The sequence below is a fragment of the Mustela putorius genome, unplaced genomic scaffold, assembly GCF_011764305.1.
Source record: "Mustela putorius furo isolate JIRA1106 unplaced genomic scaffold, ASM1176430v1.1 tig00003858_pilon_pilon_pilon, whole genome shotgun sequence".
Classification (NCBI taxonomy): domain Eukaryota; kingdom Metazoa; phylum Chordata; class Mammalia; order Carnivora; family Mustelidae; genus Mustela; species Mustela putorius.
Window position 1 is genome coordinate 27,055,788 of NW_025422010.1, and position 18,130 is coordinate 27,073,917.

The 18,130-nt window shown below is 32.2% G+C and overlaps 1 protein-coding gene across 3 annotated transcripts in view; it reads right to left on the bottom strand.

Annotated features, from left to right (window-relative positions):
* The window catches only part of TRAPPC8 (trafficking protein particle complex subunit 8), a 75,147-nt gene that overhangs the window by 48,249 nt on the left and 8,768 nt on the right, over window positions 1-18,130 (bottom strand). For 2 of the 3 annotated variants that reach the window (XM_004742884.3, XM_004742882.3), the window contains exons 3-10: window positions 13,055-13,144; window positions 12,048-12,222; window positions 9,597-9,750; window positions 7,439-7,532; window positions 6,557-6,816; window positions 6,084-6,199; window positions 5,225-5,375; window positions 1,150-1,250 (exon numbers count right to left, since the gene is read on the bottom strand). In XM_004742884.3, coding sequence (XP_004742941.1) covers window positions 1,150-1,250; window positions 5,225-5,375; window positions 6,084-6,199; window positions 6,557-6,816; window positions 7,439-7,532; window positions 9,597-9,750; window positions 12,048-12,222; window positions 13,055-13,144 — 1,141 coding nt within the window. The remainder of the gene's footprint in view (window positions 1-1,149; window positions 1,251-5,224; window positions 5,376-6,083; window positions 6,200-6,556; window positions 6,817-7,438; window positions 7,533-9,596; window positions 9,751-12,047; window positions 12,223-13,054; window positions 13,145-18,130) is intronic. The other variant, XM_004742883.3, reaches the window with a different exon arrangement.

Here is an 18,130-nt window from a genome sequence, read left to right on the forward strand (position 1 = left end):
AATCTCCAAATACATTCTAGAATAGACTGCAAGGTTTAAGAAGTGGGATCCAAAACTGGCTCCACCACTTATTACCTGCAGCCCTAAGGCAAGTTAAACTCTTTTTTAAGTTTCATTCTCCTAATCTGTAAATGAAAACGGTAATAGTACCCACCATTTCACAGATTTGTTATGAAAATTCAGTAAGTGTGTAAATTATTTTGGCCTAGCAGCAAGTGATGGGCACTCAAAAAATGTTAATGATTATTAGTACTGTGTTGTAAACACACTGTTATTACTATTATCCCTATTCCTTAATATTATAAGAGACAGAATTACCTCTGTCTTCCAACCCACCCATTCTACATAGAACAGTCAGAAAAATCTTTCTGAAAAATAACTTTTATTATGTCAAAGGATCTACACAATACTTAAGAATTCTCCATTTGCTTCTACATAAATAACTACAGCTTAGCAATAACAGTAATAAATGAGAATGAGGGTTCCACATACCGATACCTCCCAAAACACTATTTCACATGCACCCTGTACCCTAGCCAGGGCTCCATTCCCTTTTACCAGTGATGATGCATCCAAAACATTATTTCTGCCAATCACAATTCCTGAAATGTCTTCATGACTGTCAAATCCCAACCACCTTTCTTTCAGATCCATTCCTCAAAAATCCTATGAAACCTCCTCTGACCACTTTCTGGATCAGTCTCCTCAGAGGTGGTGAGTTCTAACTCCTATGGAGTTCCGACAGAGCTCATTATTTGTATAAAACACTTTTCATTTTCTTCCCTGGACTATTATTCAACTCTTTGTGTTCTACATATTTAACAAAAAAAGTTCAAAATGGCTAACCCTTGGCTTAACAGTAATTTAGGTTAGAACTGTCCACACAAAAAGATCACTCTCACTATACCGTATAATCTCAGAATTACACATAACAAATTCCTAACCACAAACCCAAACAAAATAGAAAGAGAAAGGACGTAATAAAACACTAGTTTTAAAAATCACCTCATTTTATCTCTAACTGTATTAACTTGATTCAGGAGCTTGTTTAAATTTAAAGCATGAAAAAAAATCCATTTATACCTAGGAACAATATGAGTGTTAAGTTTACCACTAAATGGATAGAACATAAACATTCTAGTCACCTACTTGCAGATATCTCTATATGTCTGGATTGCTGTGTCCATGTAATGTGCAGGATATGGCCTAGGTGCTCCTGGCTGAAGAAAAGCTGACACTGCTGCCATTTCCTAAAGAAAAAGACATTATTTATACTACTTCAAAAAGAGAAATATTCTTATAGTTAAGCATTTGGAAGCCTACAAATTGTGGATTGAAGTTTGCTGATGCTTTTTATATATGCATACATATAAATTTCATGGATTAATGCAACCTTGAAAAATGTATTTATATACTTTTAGTTTTTAAATTATTTAGTCAAATACCAAAGTCTGTCATTCAGTATTTAAATAACATTTTTCAAGAAGACCTGATAAACATTTTGAGTTATGGTATATACAACTAGCAATCCACCTAGCTTAAGATTCTGCCACCACCGTCTCCCTGTTCTTCTCTATCCCTCAATGAGTAAACAGACTGATAGAGACAAGGCAAAGTACATCTTTTCTTAATCACTAGCATCAGAACATGACAGCAGAGTTCACATCTTGCACTTTATGTATTGTAGCTACTTACACACTATTTTACATCCTATACCATACAAAAGGCACAAAAACCTATTTCTTAGAACTATATTACTGTTAATTTTCTAGGTCTTTTTACTTGGCTTCTAAAAGCCATTCTATTGTCGATGTCTATGCTTTTAGTTAATAATGCAAATAATATACAATGGTGCTAACAAATTTAGAAGTAAAGACTCAAATACAGGGTTTTGGCCTTCTTGGTAAAATATACTACTATGTCCTCTTATAGACCAAGCTTCAAAAAAATTTTAACTAGTAAAAAAGAACCTTTCATAAATTGGGAGGGGTGGACTTAATGCTGATCCACTTTTAGAATGAATAAATGTATTTGTCTGCAACATTTTTTAAAACAGAAAAAAATCAGATAATTATCTAAAAATTGGGAGAATGATTAAAACCTTTAACCTGACAAGCTATAGGTTCCATGATAATATAAACTGCATCTGTTCCAGAATGCATTTCTATCCTTGGTATCCAACAGTATTTGCTCCAAAATTTAATGAATTAGCTGAATGAAAATATAGTATATCCATGTGACAAAATATACTACAGCCCTTAGCATGTTTTACTACTTTATATTTTAACATACATAATGAATATACAAATGCTTCTATATTATACAAAAAAGCAAATACATATTGAATATTTGGCAAAATATTGTACAGAAACACCTATTTACTATATAAAAACTATATATATTACATATTAATACATGAATAAAAGGGTACTGAGAATATATGGTAAAATACTATATTGTACAGAAACACATATTTGCTATATACTAATTATATATATCATAAAGCAATACATTAATAAAAAGATACTAAGAAGAAAATCCTGTAAGAAAAATATATCCCCAAATTCTACATTATTTTCTAATTTATTACTGCAAGAAATATTAAATCAATATACATTCAAACAAAACTGACATAATTTCTAAAGATCTGGTGAAAACATTCAAAATGATCACCCCAAGTTACCCTATGATATTCAATAATCCATTAAACCATTAAATCATGTCTTACAGTCTTTGATATGGAATAATACTTTTTACAAAGATTTTCATCAAGGAGTGATCTACTTACCCTTCAGTTAGGTAAAGTAGTTATGAAAGACTAAATACAAAAATATATATATTTTTAAGAACTCTTATTATTGGGGTTAAAAAAAGAGAGAGAGAACTCCTATTACTGGGGAACCTGGGTGGCTCAGTTGGTTAGGTCTGACTCTTGATTTTGGCTCAGGTCATGATCTCAGGGTTGTAAGATCAAGCTCTGCGCTGGCATGAAGCCTGTTTAAGATGCTCTCTCTCCCTCTCTCTTCCCCCCCAACTTGCATATGTATGCATGCTCTTCCTCTTAAAAAAAAAAAAACCTATTACTGGTTTTGCTGATATATATTTTAACTTAAAATCATCATAACTAAATATCTTCAATTTTTAGCTAAAGAGGCAGGCAGTACGGTGAAAGAACAAGCCCTGAGCCCAGCTGTTGCACAGGCACGAGCTTTTTCCATCTGTATGTTAAAAAAACAAAACAGAAAACAACTGCCTACACTTTGGCGTATTCAGACCCCTTCTCCAGAGTACACCCAGTGTACTTGCACAGTTCTTGGCTCAAAGCAGCTGCACTTCTGTCCATGTCTACTTTACGGCATGTCCACGGGTTAGGAGCTACTATCCTCCACCTCTACTTCCAGCCAGTATTTACATGGTAACTTCTAGCCATGCTGGAGTAGCCTCACTACATTACTTGGATCTCACAAGGTACAAACACACTTTATGCTTTTGTTTGTAGTCTGGTTTCAAAGATACATACATGTCTTAAGAACTGTCCCAACCCTAATTTTCTCCAAAGTCTTTTGTTTTTAGGGCAGTGTTTATAGACTACAAGAATTTTCAGGTATTCATATATTGTGTTATAGGAGATATGACTTTATTTTCCAATACAAAACTATCTTCTCTCATATAGTTGCTACTAATACCTCTACCTAAATGATTTAAATATGGTATTTACCAGATTGCAGATAAAAATGAAAAAGCTTATATACCATAAAACCACAAAAATCTTTTGCCATACCTTTATAAGATTCTACCTCCACACATTCAATTAGCAGGTACATAATGTACAAGTTAAAAACTCATACCTGTGTTGTAAAGTATTTATGAAATAACATTAACTATTTATGATTTTATATCCATATAGTCATTATTTTACACTATCATATTTAGACTATATTATTTAGACTATAATGAAAGATTACAGAATGTCTAGCCAAGGACAATTCATGTAAGTTTTCAAGTACTTCAACTCATAAAGATTTCAGCTCCTAAACAAGGTTTTCAAAAGTTAGCAGACGTTTTTCATTAAAAATAGTACAGAAATAAAAAAATAATTTTGCTATTTTAGTTTTACATTGTTATTTTAGTATATATTAAAACAAATGCAAAATAAATGGCAATTATTAAACAAATGTCTAATATCCAGTGAAATATTTACTCTTCTACATTTTTGTTCTTCACACTTTTGTTTACAAACATGTATTTTTAAAGTGATTATGTAAAAAGGAACAGTGTTAATTTTACTCTTTTCTACACAGAGAAAGCAGATTATGGATACACGTATGACTTTTAAAGAACTTAAAATGTTGTAAGGCATACAAGTAAAGAATATTCTTTCTGGGGGGCACCCGGGTAGCTCAGTCGGTTAAGCATCCAACTCTCAATATCGGCTCAGGTCATGATCTCAGGATCATGAGATGGTGCCCCACCTGGGGCTCCCTCCTCTCCCTCCTCTCTCTATCCCTCCCCCCATTCATTTTGGCTCCTCCAAAAAAAAAAAAAAGCCTTTCTGACACACAAAGGTTTACATATCAACTATAAAAACTAACATAGTTGTTGCTTAAAGCCCTTTATATACAAAGCAGTGTGCTAAGCACAGCACAAGCCTTATACCATATCTAACCCTATGCCATCAGGATTCACATTTAACAAGCAAAAAACCTGAGGCTTAGAGATGTTCAATATTTACCTCAGATGATAGTCTGTCTCACACCAAAGTACATATTCTTAACTGATATATAGTCATATATATAAAAATATATAAAGAACTGATATATAGTCATATATATAAAAATATATAAAGAACTGATATATAGTCATATATATGAAAAAAAAATTAAGCAATTTTGAAGTATTTTTCAATAGGCCTAAAACCATCTGCTAAAAATAAGCTACACTCAACATAATAACTGAAATTCAAATTAAATTTTGCATACACAAAATTAGAAGGTACTAACTTGTGAAAGCTAAGACATCAATTCTCATATATGGCATATTTAAATATACTAGTTTGAGGAAAATCCATCAATTCAGCATAAACTAATTCAAAATCTATAATGCATTACATCCTCTTTGAGTACAACTTCATCTCTAGGTATTTTGCTTGCCATTTCATAAATAGAAACTTCTAAATCATTTATGATAACAGAAGTAAGAAATTATACTATTATAGAATACTAACCAAGGCACCAGCTGCATAAAGCATTGCTTGATCATTAAGAAAATCTTTCTTTGCAGTATGATAGCAACTATAAGCCAAATCATAATGCTGCACCAAAAAGCATAAGTCAGCCATTTTTCGGATCTGAAGCTCTGGTGCTTCTGGTGGATACCTGTAAATATAAAATAAGTTAAAAAAGTATTTTATAATTTATGACCCCTAAACTATTAAATATTATAAAATGTCTAACAAGCTGTTCAACTCTCTAAAACATTACGAAAACTAATCTGGTCTTACAAGAACTCTATCTCCAACAAGAGACTGTTATTTCTGAGATATTTGGAAGCAATTATATTTATATAATTTACAGCCTTATAACTGAGAACTTCTCAACAGCAGGTAAGCATTTTCTCCATGGTCAAATTATGAAGTAAATGGTTAAGTCTAAGTGACTAACTTTATATATAACCATGAAAAACATAAAAACCCAAGATGAATTCCATTTTCTCCTTAAACAAGATTTTATATTAATGAAAACTGTCTAAATGTATGCCATGACTCAGAATCGCTAAACCATAATATTTTAATTTAGATGAGTTATTAAATGAATACCTAATCTAACTCCATCTTTTTACAAATAGGGAAAGAAACCCCAAGCAAGGGACTTTCCCAGTTCTTTTTTATTTTTAGATATCTAATTACCTAATGGTTTAAAAAGAAATTTTTAATGCAATTAACTAATAGTCACTGGTCTTATCTACCTAAGTTTTAACCAATATGAAATTAGAAAACTAAAAAGATAATCCTTTTTTGCCAGACATCACAGAGTCAAACACCAGTCAGTTAAATGCAGGAAAACCAAAAACAGTATTTTACTCACAGCAGTCCAGATGTATTTTTCAGTTCGTTAATGCTTTTTTCTGGAACTTTACTGCCACTAAACCATTTTTTAGTTGCAGAAAATAGAGATCGACTTAAACCTTTTCTTGATATTAGCTACCAAAAAAGATTGTTACAAATGTGAAAAATTAGTATTTTACTTTTATATACAAAAGAATTCTAAATAATTACAAATCTTTAAAAGTGAGCAAATATTCCTTTTAGTAACACTGATTTAAAGAAAATTGTTCAATAAGCTAGCAAAATCCCTAGTGTAAATGAGTAAGTATCTTCCAGAATTTAACAGTATTTCATCACTAATAGTGACACCAATAAATCCTAATACTGGTCTACCTTTAATTTTAAAAAAAAATTAAGTATTTTTGAATAACTTATACTACTATGTTCCCAAGTTTACTCTTCTCTGAAATTTAAAAAAAAAAAAAAAAACTAACCCAAACAATTAAAGCTTACCTGATCATTTAATTGCCGAATTGTTTTTTCTATATGTGGCAAAAGGCCCCGAAATGTGAACTCTTGTATAAACTGTCGAATTCTATCATGATCAGTAAGAGTTAAACATGCACCATGAATAATTCCAGTATTTGCTTTCTTTGTTTCATGTAATGATGAAGCAAATTTTACATGATCTGGGCCATCCATGCTGTTAGAAGGGTCACTGGATGAGTCCAACTGAAGTGGGTGAGCTCTAAAGTTATTTGGTAAGCCATCTACTGAAAAACAGATCTTTCTTTTACTCTCAGAAGCAACAGAAAATTGTGATATCACTACCATACTGCTAAAGAAAAAAAGAACAATGTTGGAAGCCTTTATCTTTCTGTATATAAGTCTAAAATACAGTAACATTAACATTTTCCCTCCTAAAATTACAGGAGTTGAATTAACACTTGTTACAGATAGTAGAAATTTAAAGATTCGTGTAAATTAAAGAAAAATAGTAATAGTGTTAAAATAAAACACTTTAAATAACACAACTAATAAAAATTTTTAATAAAAGAAATTTCAAAGATATCTCTATCAAAACTGTAATTTAAAATACAAAAATAAAGCTCTCAAGATCATGTCAACTTTGGGAATAATTAATGCTGCACACTGTATCTTCTCCCTTGCTTTCTACAAACTGTTTAAAAGAAATACATTACTCTTATAAATTTTTAAATGTCAAAAAAAAGTCAAACTCAAATGATTCAAAAAATTCTTCAAAGAAAAACTAATCTCCCATTTTCTTTTTTTAATTATGAAAATTTCCCCCATCTTTTATCTGTAAGGATTAGCATGCTTTGAGAACAGTGCATATTTTCAATCAAAAGAGAAACTTAGAGAAAGTAGCAAGACCTTTGACTTCGTTATCTAATCCATCCAATGAAAGCAAGTTACTATCAGAATTCTTATTTGAAGTTATAGTACAAGGGCCATCTTCATATGATTCCTATCAAAATAAAATAAAAAAGCATTAGCAGTTATAATTTATTAATCATGTTTAAGATACTACCAAATCCACCAACAATTTCTGCTATCAGCCTTATGAGTTTTAGCAAGACACCTTGTTTTCAGTCCTCCAAATTCTTAACTTCTTCCATATATCTTATCATTCCAGTCCACACCTCCTGTATTGCTAACTTCCCTATCACATTCAATCTACTACCCAAATTCTTCTGAATCTAAATGATCTGTTTTCCTGTTTATATATGGTAAGCACATGCCTCAATGAGTACCTGTAGAAGGGTCTGAAATAAGAAATAAATGCAAAGAGAGATGGACTACTAGTCAGGAAGGGATAAATAAGAGGGATGGTGTGGAATCTCCTGGGTCATGGATATGGTATTAACAGGCTGGAGTAAATTCTGAATCCACCATAGGGTAAAAATACCAATACGACGTTTATTTGTACAAAGGCGCTGGTTTCTCAGTCAACAAAAAAACTTAAAATAAAAATACCCAGATGACAAAAAAAAAAAAGACTACTCTATCAGAGTAGTAAATCTGAGGCATTGTTCCATGTCTTACTTTCAGAGAAATATGTAAGCTGAAACTTAACAAGATAAAAGTAATCGAGACGAGCATTCAAGAAAGTTTAAAAAAAATTAGGTATAGTTAGCCTGGAAAAAAAGATACAAGGGAACATGAGAACTATATCTATCCTATTTTGAAAAGCTGACTAAATGAAAAACTGGTCCCAAAGGACCAATGAATAAAAGCAAAGGGAGACGATATTTGGTTGATCCTCCAGCTGATAAGACATGGAACAGGTCACTTGAGAAAAGAGTGAGTACTGGATGAGGTTGTTCACAGGTAAGGATTAAATTAGGGGATTAGATTTGATGAGCTTTAAAACTATCCTCCAATCCCAGGCTTCGCTACAGAATTTCTGATACCTCTGCTTTCTGTTAAAAGTTCTCAAATTGGACAATTTGACTTGTGCTTCCCTTCCTTAGGATGATTGGACTCTAAATTCCCATTTTATTTATTGTTCCCATTCTGTGTGTGCCCGGAAAGACCATATTTTAAAATAAAACTCCTCCATATTCAATTTGTTCTTTTTTTCCTCACTTTCCCCATCATTACCTTAAAGTAACTATCAGTATAGAACTATATCTGGATCAAAAATTTCATATGTAGGATAGAAAAATAAGGGAAATAAATAGATTAAACAATATTTATATTAGGACATCAAAAATTAATCTATAATTGATATTTTAAAAATGTCAAAGAATACACACGTAGTTTAAATGTACAAAATACATATAAATTTTCCATTTCTTTACAAAATCCCCCTTCCACACAGAAAACAGTGAACTCTTGATTATCTTGAACTAAGCATAGGAAATCGGCCTCTGACTACTACCAGGTGGCATACAATTCTATCTAAAAGTTTGACAAATCATGAAACCTTATACCTACCCACTTCAACCAACAGATGATGAACATTAGTCTAGAATTCTAGATTAAGAAAGGAGCAAATTAGGAAGAAATAACACTTCCTGAAAATTCAGAAGGAAAGGAAATCAAAGGAAAGTTAGGGAAAAAAGCCCACCCACCTAAAAAGTATGAGCTCCAAAAGGTGGCCATAAGAACAGCAAGTTGAAAATGAAGGAAGGCAACCCCAGAGCATGTGGATAATAAAGAATTGACTGTAAGCATTCATGAGGAATTAAACGTGCAAGTAAAAAATTCTATTCTCTACAGTAGTCTAGCCAATCTAATTCAATTCTTATGTAATTCACTTTTCACCTTTTAATAAAAGATCTATCAACACTGATATTATATACCTGAAAAGAGTACACATGAGGGATTATGTGTTAGTTAAAACAGTATTAAACCACTGAATTAAGAGCTCACATGCTGATGGATCAGAACTAGCCACATTCCACAAAATAAATATTAACAATTCTAGTTAAAGGAAGACATAAAAAAATTCTATAGTGATATCAATATGCCATAAAACTGGAATACAGCTTTTGTGGTTTGCTTCATTGTTGTTTTTTACATATACCTGGTTTTGAATACTATTTTTCTGGAGATACTGACTCCAAGGATCTGGTATCTGTTCATCTGATGCTCGATTAGATGTTCGAGAATTAATTTTAAGTAAATAGCAACCCTGAGTTCCATATTTCTGTTTCATTTCTTCATAAATTGATTCAGCTCTAAAGTAAACAATGGAAAAAAGGTTTGTAGTAAATGGAGAGCATACCTTAGGCAATAATAAAGTAATGTAAAAATCATCCCCAAAAAAGGCAGAACAGAAAATAGAGATAAAATAGTAAAAATATTAAAACAAAGATCATGATCCTAACTGAAATTTAGCTAGCTTGGATAACCTTAAAACAGTTACCAAATTGTGCTTCATGGAATAAAATTTTGCAAGATACTCCTACATTATTCAAAGAGAGGGTTCTGGTAGTCAAACTAGTTAGAGAACCACAGTAAACAAAGCCAGGAGACCACGTCCAAGCCTCCTGTTCGCAAAAAACATGCGCTGTGAATTTCCCAAAAATGGCTTCAAATTTCTAGATCAGGAACTCTTTCAACTTTGAGAACCAGGCTTTGGGAAGTAAACTTTTGGAAATTGCATCTTAGATAACAAACATTTATCGAAAAAACTAAGTGCTAAACAGAAGAGTATAGCACCCCAAAACTTCAAAAACATCTTTCACTGCCATAGTTTACCCTTCCCCTACTTGTCCTCAAAGGGTCACAGTTTGAAGGAATAAAGGAGAAAAAGCTGAAGATTTTTTTTATTCCATAGGTTTTATTCCATAAAATCCACCTTTTCTTCTTGCAAAATTTTTAACAGCCAGTTCCATGAGTTACATCTCAGATGCAACAAAAAGCATTTTTATTTCCATATTTTACCTAAACTACTGAATTTTAGTGCACACAGCTTATCTAATTCAAATGGTATCTTTTTAGTCAATTAGCCATCTAGTGCAAAAAACAAACAAACAAAAAAACCCAAACCCAGAAATCTTATATCATATTCAAATGTAGAAGATAGTACTACACAAACAGCAGGCCTGACAAACTTATTAAATCATATTCATATACTATAAAATTAAGACTGAATAAGTTATAAATTTGTATAAACAAATACAAGTATATGTGTATATATGTATATATACTTAAGTACAATAAACTGTTCACTTTACCAATGATACTGCTAAACATTTGAACAACTTATCTAACACCTGAATTACTTAAATATCCTAGTTACAACTATTCAATATGAAAGATATATACCATATTCAACTGATAGAAGCTAATTTTAATAGTTCAAACTATTTCTATTTACACAGGAAACTTTTTTTAAAATCCTAAATAATAATTATTCCTCAGAAAAAATTTTTGGCTATAAAGGAAAATTTAAGGGTACCCAGCTGGTTCAGTCAGTACAGCATACAACTTTTTATTTTTTTTTAAGATTTTATTTAATTTATTTGAGAGAGACAGAGAGCACAAGGAGGGGGAGCAGCTGGCAGAGGGAGGAGGGAGAAGTAGGCTCCCCACTGAGCAGGGAGCCTGATGTGGGGCTTGATCCCAGGACCCTGGGATCATGACCTGAGTGTAAGGCAGAAGCTTAACTGACCAAGCCACCCAGGATCCCCAGAGCATGGACTCTTGATCTCAGAGTTGTAAGTTTAAGCCCCACACTGGGTATAGAGATTACATAAAAATAAAATATTTTTTTTAATGAATAAAAATAAAAAATAAAAATAAAGTAATATTTATTTAACAGATAAATTGTATGTGCTCAGAACAAGGGCAAGAAACAATTATTTGACTGCATTTCCTAAATGGCATTGAGAAATCACAATAACAGCTTGAAACAAGATTAATTGATCTACATCTTGAATCAAAAAGTCAAAATAAACTCCAAAATAAAACTGCACCTTTTTCAAGACTCATGTTTAAAGGCAAGTTTATCATTTGTTCCAAAGATAAAAGGACTATGGCAACTCACTAATAATTATTATTAAAGGGCAAGTAAGAAAGAAATGCCTGGATGTTTCTGAGACTGTGAAAATATCAAGGCTAAAAATATAAAGTGACAAGAGGGTGAAGAGTGAAAAAAGAAGTGCCTTTAAAAAACAGTCAAGAAGTGAAAAGTAAGAATAAAACTAGGAAGGAGAAAAGAAAAAAATAGGAAATTTAAAGTAAGAAATAACAGCTAAGACCTATAAAATGGCAGATACTTTTGTACAAAGATTGTAGTTAACAGAGAAATATATATTGAAAGGGAAGTCTGGATATCCATATGAAATCTATAATAAAATGACTTAGTTGTCAAATATAACTCTGGAGTAAAAGATAGAGTTAAATATTTAATTAATAAGCTTTTAGTTTCTTAGATAAAAAATACATCTACAATCTAAACAAGCCAGTCCAAACCAATGTTTAATCATTTAACAGGGAAAATTTTAAATTAAAAAAAAAAAAAGCTTACCTCTGTTCATCTCCTGCACTTACATCATGTAAAAGTACATAATATTTAAGTGTATTTGGTATAAACCACTTGGGGTAGGAATAGTCACTGTTGTGCTGAATCCGATGCTGTTCTTGTGATAACTTTGAAAACTGTTCCACAGGTTCAGCTTCACTAGATGATGCTACCAACATACCTTATAAACCACATTAAGGTAATTACCACTTATCACTAAATGATAAATACTATCCTATTAAAATAAAACTTAAAGGAGATTTTTCAAGCTAAAAAAATCTGATATCTTAGATTTTCACTGCAAACACAAAATAATTCCTCCAACATTACCAAGTAACTCAAGGTTTTAAATCTTAGATTTTGCTAACAGTTTTTTAGGTCATTTACATACATACATACATACATATATACATAAGGGAATCCATGAACATAAAAATAAACAATATCAAACTATACATCAATATCCTCAACAGCTCTGCTGAATCCTGTTCCTCTCCAATGAATCATCTCATTGCAATTTCATACTCTAACTACCTCTCAACTTCTCTCTGCAACTTCATTAAGAAAACTAAAAAGCCATAATGGTCAGAAGAGGTTAAAAGCTATAAAACAGGTTACTAGAAAAATGGAAAACTATCTTTAAATATGAGCTTTTGTATAAGTAATTAATTTTGAGGCAATCAGCAAAAGCAGTTAACACTGACAGTTTACCTTTCCTCTTTGTAAAATGCTTAGAAACTCATTAAATGTGGAATATTTGAGCTGGAGAAAAAAGAAAAACAATAAGCAAGCCTTCAGTATTCTTACTTTGTACTAAAAAATTAATTTATTCTAACCAGTCTTGTATCTAGGATGCCATTTTTAAAAAAATTAACAAAAACTTGAAGCATCATCAATAAAAAACTTCTCCATTCTCCATGTCCACTCAATAATTTTGCCTTCACAGAACTATTTCTGAGACTGATAACTTCGAAAACATTTCATTTTAAGAAAACACAAAGGTCAAAGGATACATGCTAAATAGTGGTTCAGAAATTCATGATCTGATGCTGGCATCGACTGAAGAAAGGTCTCTCTATAAGATTCAAACCATGGAGTAGTAGCTAAAATGAACATTATATAAAATAGTTAAAATTGCTCAATTGAAATCAATTTACAACAGACAGTATTTTAAATCCATACTCCTAGAAGGTGTGAAAGATAACTCCCAGTGGTAAATAAGAACTTTCACTTGTATTTAAAGATACAAAACATTTTTCACCTCTTCTTTAAGATTTACATATATCTGTATTTGCAAAAATAAAACCAACTACTCCTAAACTTATACAATGATCCCAGAACCTACTTACCTATTAATCCTTTAAATATTACCTATATGAGTAAAAAGATTCTGGAACTAAAGTTTTGTGCTTCTGCCACGTTGTCACAAATGGCTTTCTTCATAAATATCATTTTTCAAATCATTAAAAAATTTTAATATAAAAATTAAAAAGTATTATCTTCTTCTATCTCAACAACTCCCTTGAGAACTATTTTGAGGAGACTATTTCCATTTAAGTCTCTTCAGAAAAATCAGCAAAAATCAAAATATTCTAAAGAAATGTTTTTAAATTTTTAAATTTTAAACTTCTCTAACACCAGAATGGAAGTTTTTTTTTAAGTAAACTGTCCTCTTTTAAACTATACTCCTTTTAACCCTTAGTGTATCAAGAAAAAAGTCATTGTCATTTATCATTGAATCTAACTGATCCTCGGTGTTTTATTGTATTTTTAATTTACTTTTATTTATAGAATTAGGAATAAAGGCACAGTAAAAAAAAAACATTATTAGAAATTTTAGTAAGAGTTTAAACATAGCAAACTCAAATTTGTTTTCCCTGATTTAAAAGACATACATGCCTCAATTACGCAATGTCCCTTGAATACAACTAACTGTTCAACGGTCATTCTTTAACTTGGAACACATCCATCTTGTAAACACTGATTCCAGATTCAAATACTTCTCTAAGTTCTAGTTTATCATTACTTCTGTTCCTTCTTGCACTCGCCTCTTGAAAACTTTGATGGCTCATAATTTGCTGAAGAGAAAAAGTTCATTTTATTTGCTTCATCACTACAAAACATCTTCATTTTTAGACCTCTAAATAACAAACAGAAGATCAATAAACCCAGTGAATTTTTCATTTCTACGTCATCTAATCCCTTCCAATCCCCTTCATACACGCACCTACCTGCCTATCTGCTTCAGCATTTGTCCACGTATGAACTGTATTAATTTTGTTATACAAACACCATACAGCATGAAAAAATACCTGTCACATGTCCTTTAACAAAAGAGAATGGTCTAAGTTCTTGTCTCAAAATACTGTGTGAATTACTGACCAGTTAAATTACTGACTAGTTAGGATGAAAATGCTGTATTTCTTTTTTGTTCTTACACATACATGGCTCACTTATTCTTGAGCTGGAGAAAAATCTGTATTGGATACTGTCATCTGAAGACTCACTGATTAGGATTTCAGTATATTTTCAAAATCCTGATTAATTCCATCATTGTCACTAGAGTTTAACACTAAAGTCAGCAGTCATTAGCCACATATGACACCTGAAATGTGGCTTTTCTGAACTAAGATGTGTTGCAGATATAAAATACACATATGATTTCAGATAGTATCAAAAGAAGAATTTTACAAGGATTACATGTTGAAGTAATATTTTGTACATACTGGGTCAAATAAAATACATTCAAATTAATTTCACCTGTTTCTTTTCGCATTTTTTTTCTGGTTTATTTAATTTTCTTAGTAACCTCTATTTCCAACATGGAGCTTAAACCCACAACCCCGGGACCAAAAGTCCAGTGCTCTTCCACTGAGCCAGCCAGGTATCCTTCTTTTTACATATTTTATTGTATTTACAAAACACTGAAAATGACTTAAGTGGCTCATATATTTCTACTGGGCAGCATTAGTCTAGAATACTGCTGTTTCACTGTATTCACCTTCTGATTTATCTATAAATGAAAAAAAGGTGTTTTCCATTGTCTATTTTCTTTCTGTTGCCAATGTGGACTAAAAATGAAAAATTCTCAACTATACTCAATGAAAGAAAAATAAATGAAGACAAAGATAGATTACAAAGATGGTATGTTCCAGACTTCTTTTATATCTTCTTAAAGGAAAATACAGTATTTTGGTCAATGTGACTATTTCACCAATGCAACATCTTTCTATACAATTTCACTATTCTACTTTCTTGTAGCTTGGCGTAATTGATAAATAATTCCTAGGACGATGAAAAACAGTAAAGGAGTTCAAAATATTGGAGAAACTAGAACACTAAGTTCCTATTTTCTACTAGTCATTTTTAAAATAATTGCCACTATTTTAGAGTGCTCTTTATGCTTTTTGCTCTTAAGTAAAAACTTAGGAGAAAATCTTAAATGAATAAACGAGGCACCTGGATGCTCAGTCAGTTAAGCGTCTGCCTTCGGCTCAGGTCATGATCCTAGGATCCTGGGATTGAGCCCTGCATCGGACTCCCTGCTCAGCAGGAGCCTGTTTCTTCCTCTCCCTCTATCTGCTGCTATCCCTGCTTATGCGCGTGCTCGCTCTCTCTCTCTCTAATAAATAATAATTACAGGTACCTGGCTGACTCAGTCTGTAGAGCATGTAACTCTTGATCTCAGTGTCTAAGTTCAAGCCCCACACTGGGCCTAGAGCTTACTTTAAAAAACAAACAAACAAACAAAAAGACAATTACTAAGTCCTAAAAAAACAAAATGATAAGAACAAACTAAGCCCAATATTTGGCTTTGAAATGAAGAAGTGAATAATATTTAACCTTAAATCTGTAAAGAGTGACTATTAACCAAAAATTTTGAAAACTACACTAGGAAGATGGGGAAAGAAGAAGAGGGAATAATTAAGCTAACTCTTCATCAATTACAGGGCACCTGGGTGGCTCAGGTCATGGAGTCCTGCAACAGGCTTCCTACTCAGCAGGGAGTCTGCTTCTCCCTTAATCCTCTCTCCTCTCTCTCAATCAAATAAATAAAATCTTTGAAAAAAAAAAAAAAAGAAACTTCAAAAAAAATCATCTATATTGAGAAATCAATCAATAAAATTTAAAACTGATTAAGCCATAGATAGCCACATACAGATATTACCTAAAAACACTAAATCAGGGACACCTGGGTGGCTCAGTCGATTAAGCATCTGCATTCGGCTCTGGTCACGATCCCAGGGTATTGGGATCCAGTACCCACTGCATCAGGCTCCCTGTTCAGCAGGAAGTCTGCTTCTCTCTCTGCCTGCCGCTCCCCCCGCTTGTGCTCTCTTGCTCAACTTGCTCTCTCTCTCTAATAAATAAGTAAATAAAATTTTTTAAAAATCTAAAATAAAACCCAAAAAACACTAAATCAAGGGACACTTAGGTGGTTCAGTCAGTTAAGCATCCAACTCTTGATTTCGGCTCAAGTCATGCTCTCGGGGTTATAAGATCAAGCCCTGCACTAAGGACCACACTGGGCTCTGCACTGGGTGTGGAACCTGCTTGAGATTCTCTCTCTCCCTCCCCATGCTCGCACTCTCTTGCTCTTTCACCCTCTCTCTAAAATAAATAAATAAATCTTAAAAACAAAACAAAACAAAAAACAAAACCACAGGAACTGGTGGGGGAGGGGCACGTGGGTGGCCCAGTCAGTTAAGCATCTGCCTTTGGCTCAGGTCATGATCCCAGGGTCCTGAAACTGAGCTCCAAGTCTGGCTCTCTCTCAGTGGAGAGCCAGCTCCTCCAGCTTGTGCTCTAACAAATAAATAAAATCTTAAAAGAAAAAAAGGAACTGGTGGGGCATAGACTCAGAGAGCACATCACAGTTTTTTCTGGTCTTTTCAGCATTTGATCTATGTGCACACATATCATTTTGATAATTTTTTTAAAAGTAAAAGGTACTATGGATTTCGGAGATTAGGAAGATATTTGCGGTATAAAAAAGAGACATTTGCAGTATAAAAAGAGACATTTTTTGTTTTTTAAATATGATAGCTAAATCCACTCTGTACCCCTTAGCATTCCAGCATATCAGCATATCAGATAATGCCACATCTCTGTCATAATGCATTATGATTACAAGGTATTATAAATTAGAATGTATTATGACTACTGATTTAGATGTTTATCTCCCCACCAGATTATGAACTCACATAATGTCTTACTCATTTTTATTATTGTGATGCAAGGTACATAAAAGGAAATCAGTATTTGTTGTATGAATCACATAAGTGCTAAAGACCCTGGGAAACAGAATCACAGGATTAAATTTCTAGGAAAGCCCTTAAGAAAGAATGTAAACAAATTCTCTTGAATTTGAAACCAAGTCTTAATAAGTGACTTATCCAAATTATCCAATTAACTAATGACTACAGTAGTATAAAAACTTGAACATTCTGGCATTTATTGTCCTTCACATTTCAACATGAATTTTCCATGGTAACAGGGAAACAACAGGTCAAATTCCAACACATACTCCCAGAAATATCCAAAATTTGTCTTGTGTTAAAATATATTATGCCAGGAACTGCTCAAAATAGGTTAAGTTAAAATTCAGATTCTTTTAATGCGTAAAAGATAACCATAGTATTGTAAACTTGAAATACTCGAATTAACTTTTGCTGGAATTAAAGCTAATAACATAGAAAGACATCTAAACAAAATAATTCTACAAACATGTCTAACTATATAAGTGAGACCAATTAACTTTGTGACCTAAAAGATATCACTTAAATTCTCTTTGAATGTTTAAGGAAATCTTTAAATATGCAATTAGGTGTTAAAATATTAGATTATAAATTATACCAACCTAAAAAGGTTATTTTATTAAGTTGCTGAAATATCCTGATTAGATGATGTACTTATAATCTTTTCCCGCTAAAGATCTATTCCATGTTTCTAGTCTTTTACATTCGAGAAGAGTCACACCAAACACTGCCAACTCATTTTACATATTAATATATTTCACCTACCAATCTTACTAAGAAAACACCATTTAAATCAGATTAATAAACACTTTTAAACGATTAAGTATTTAT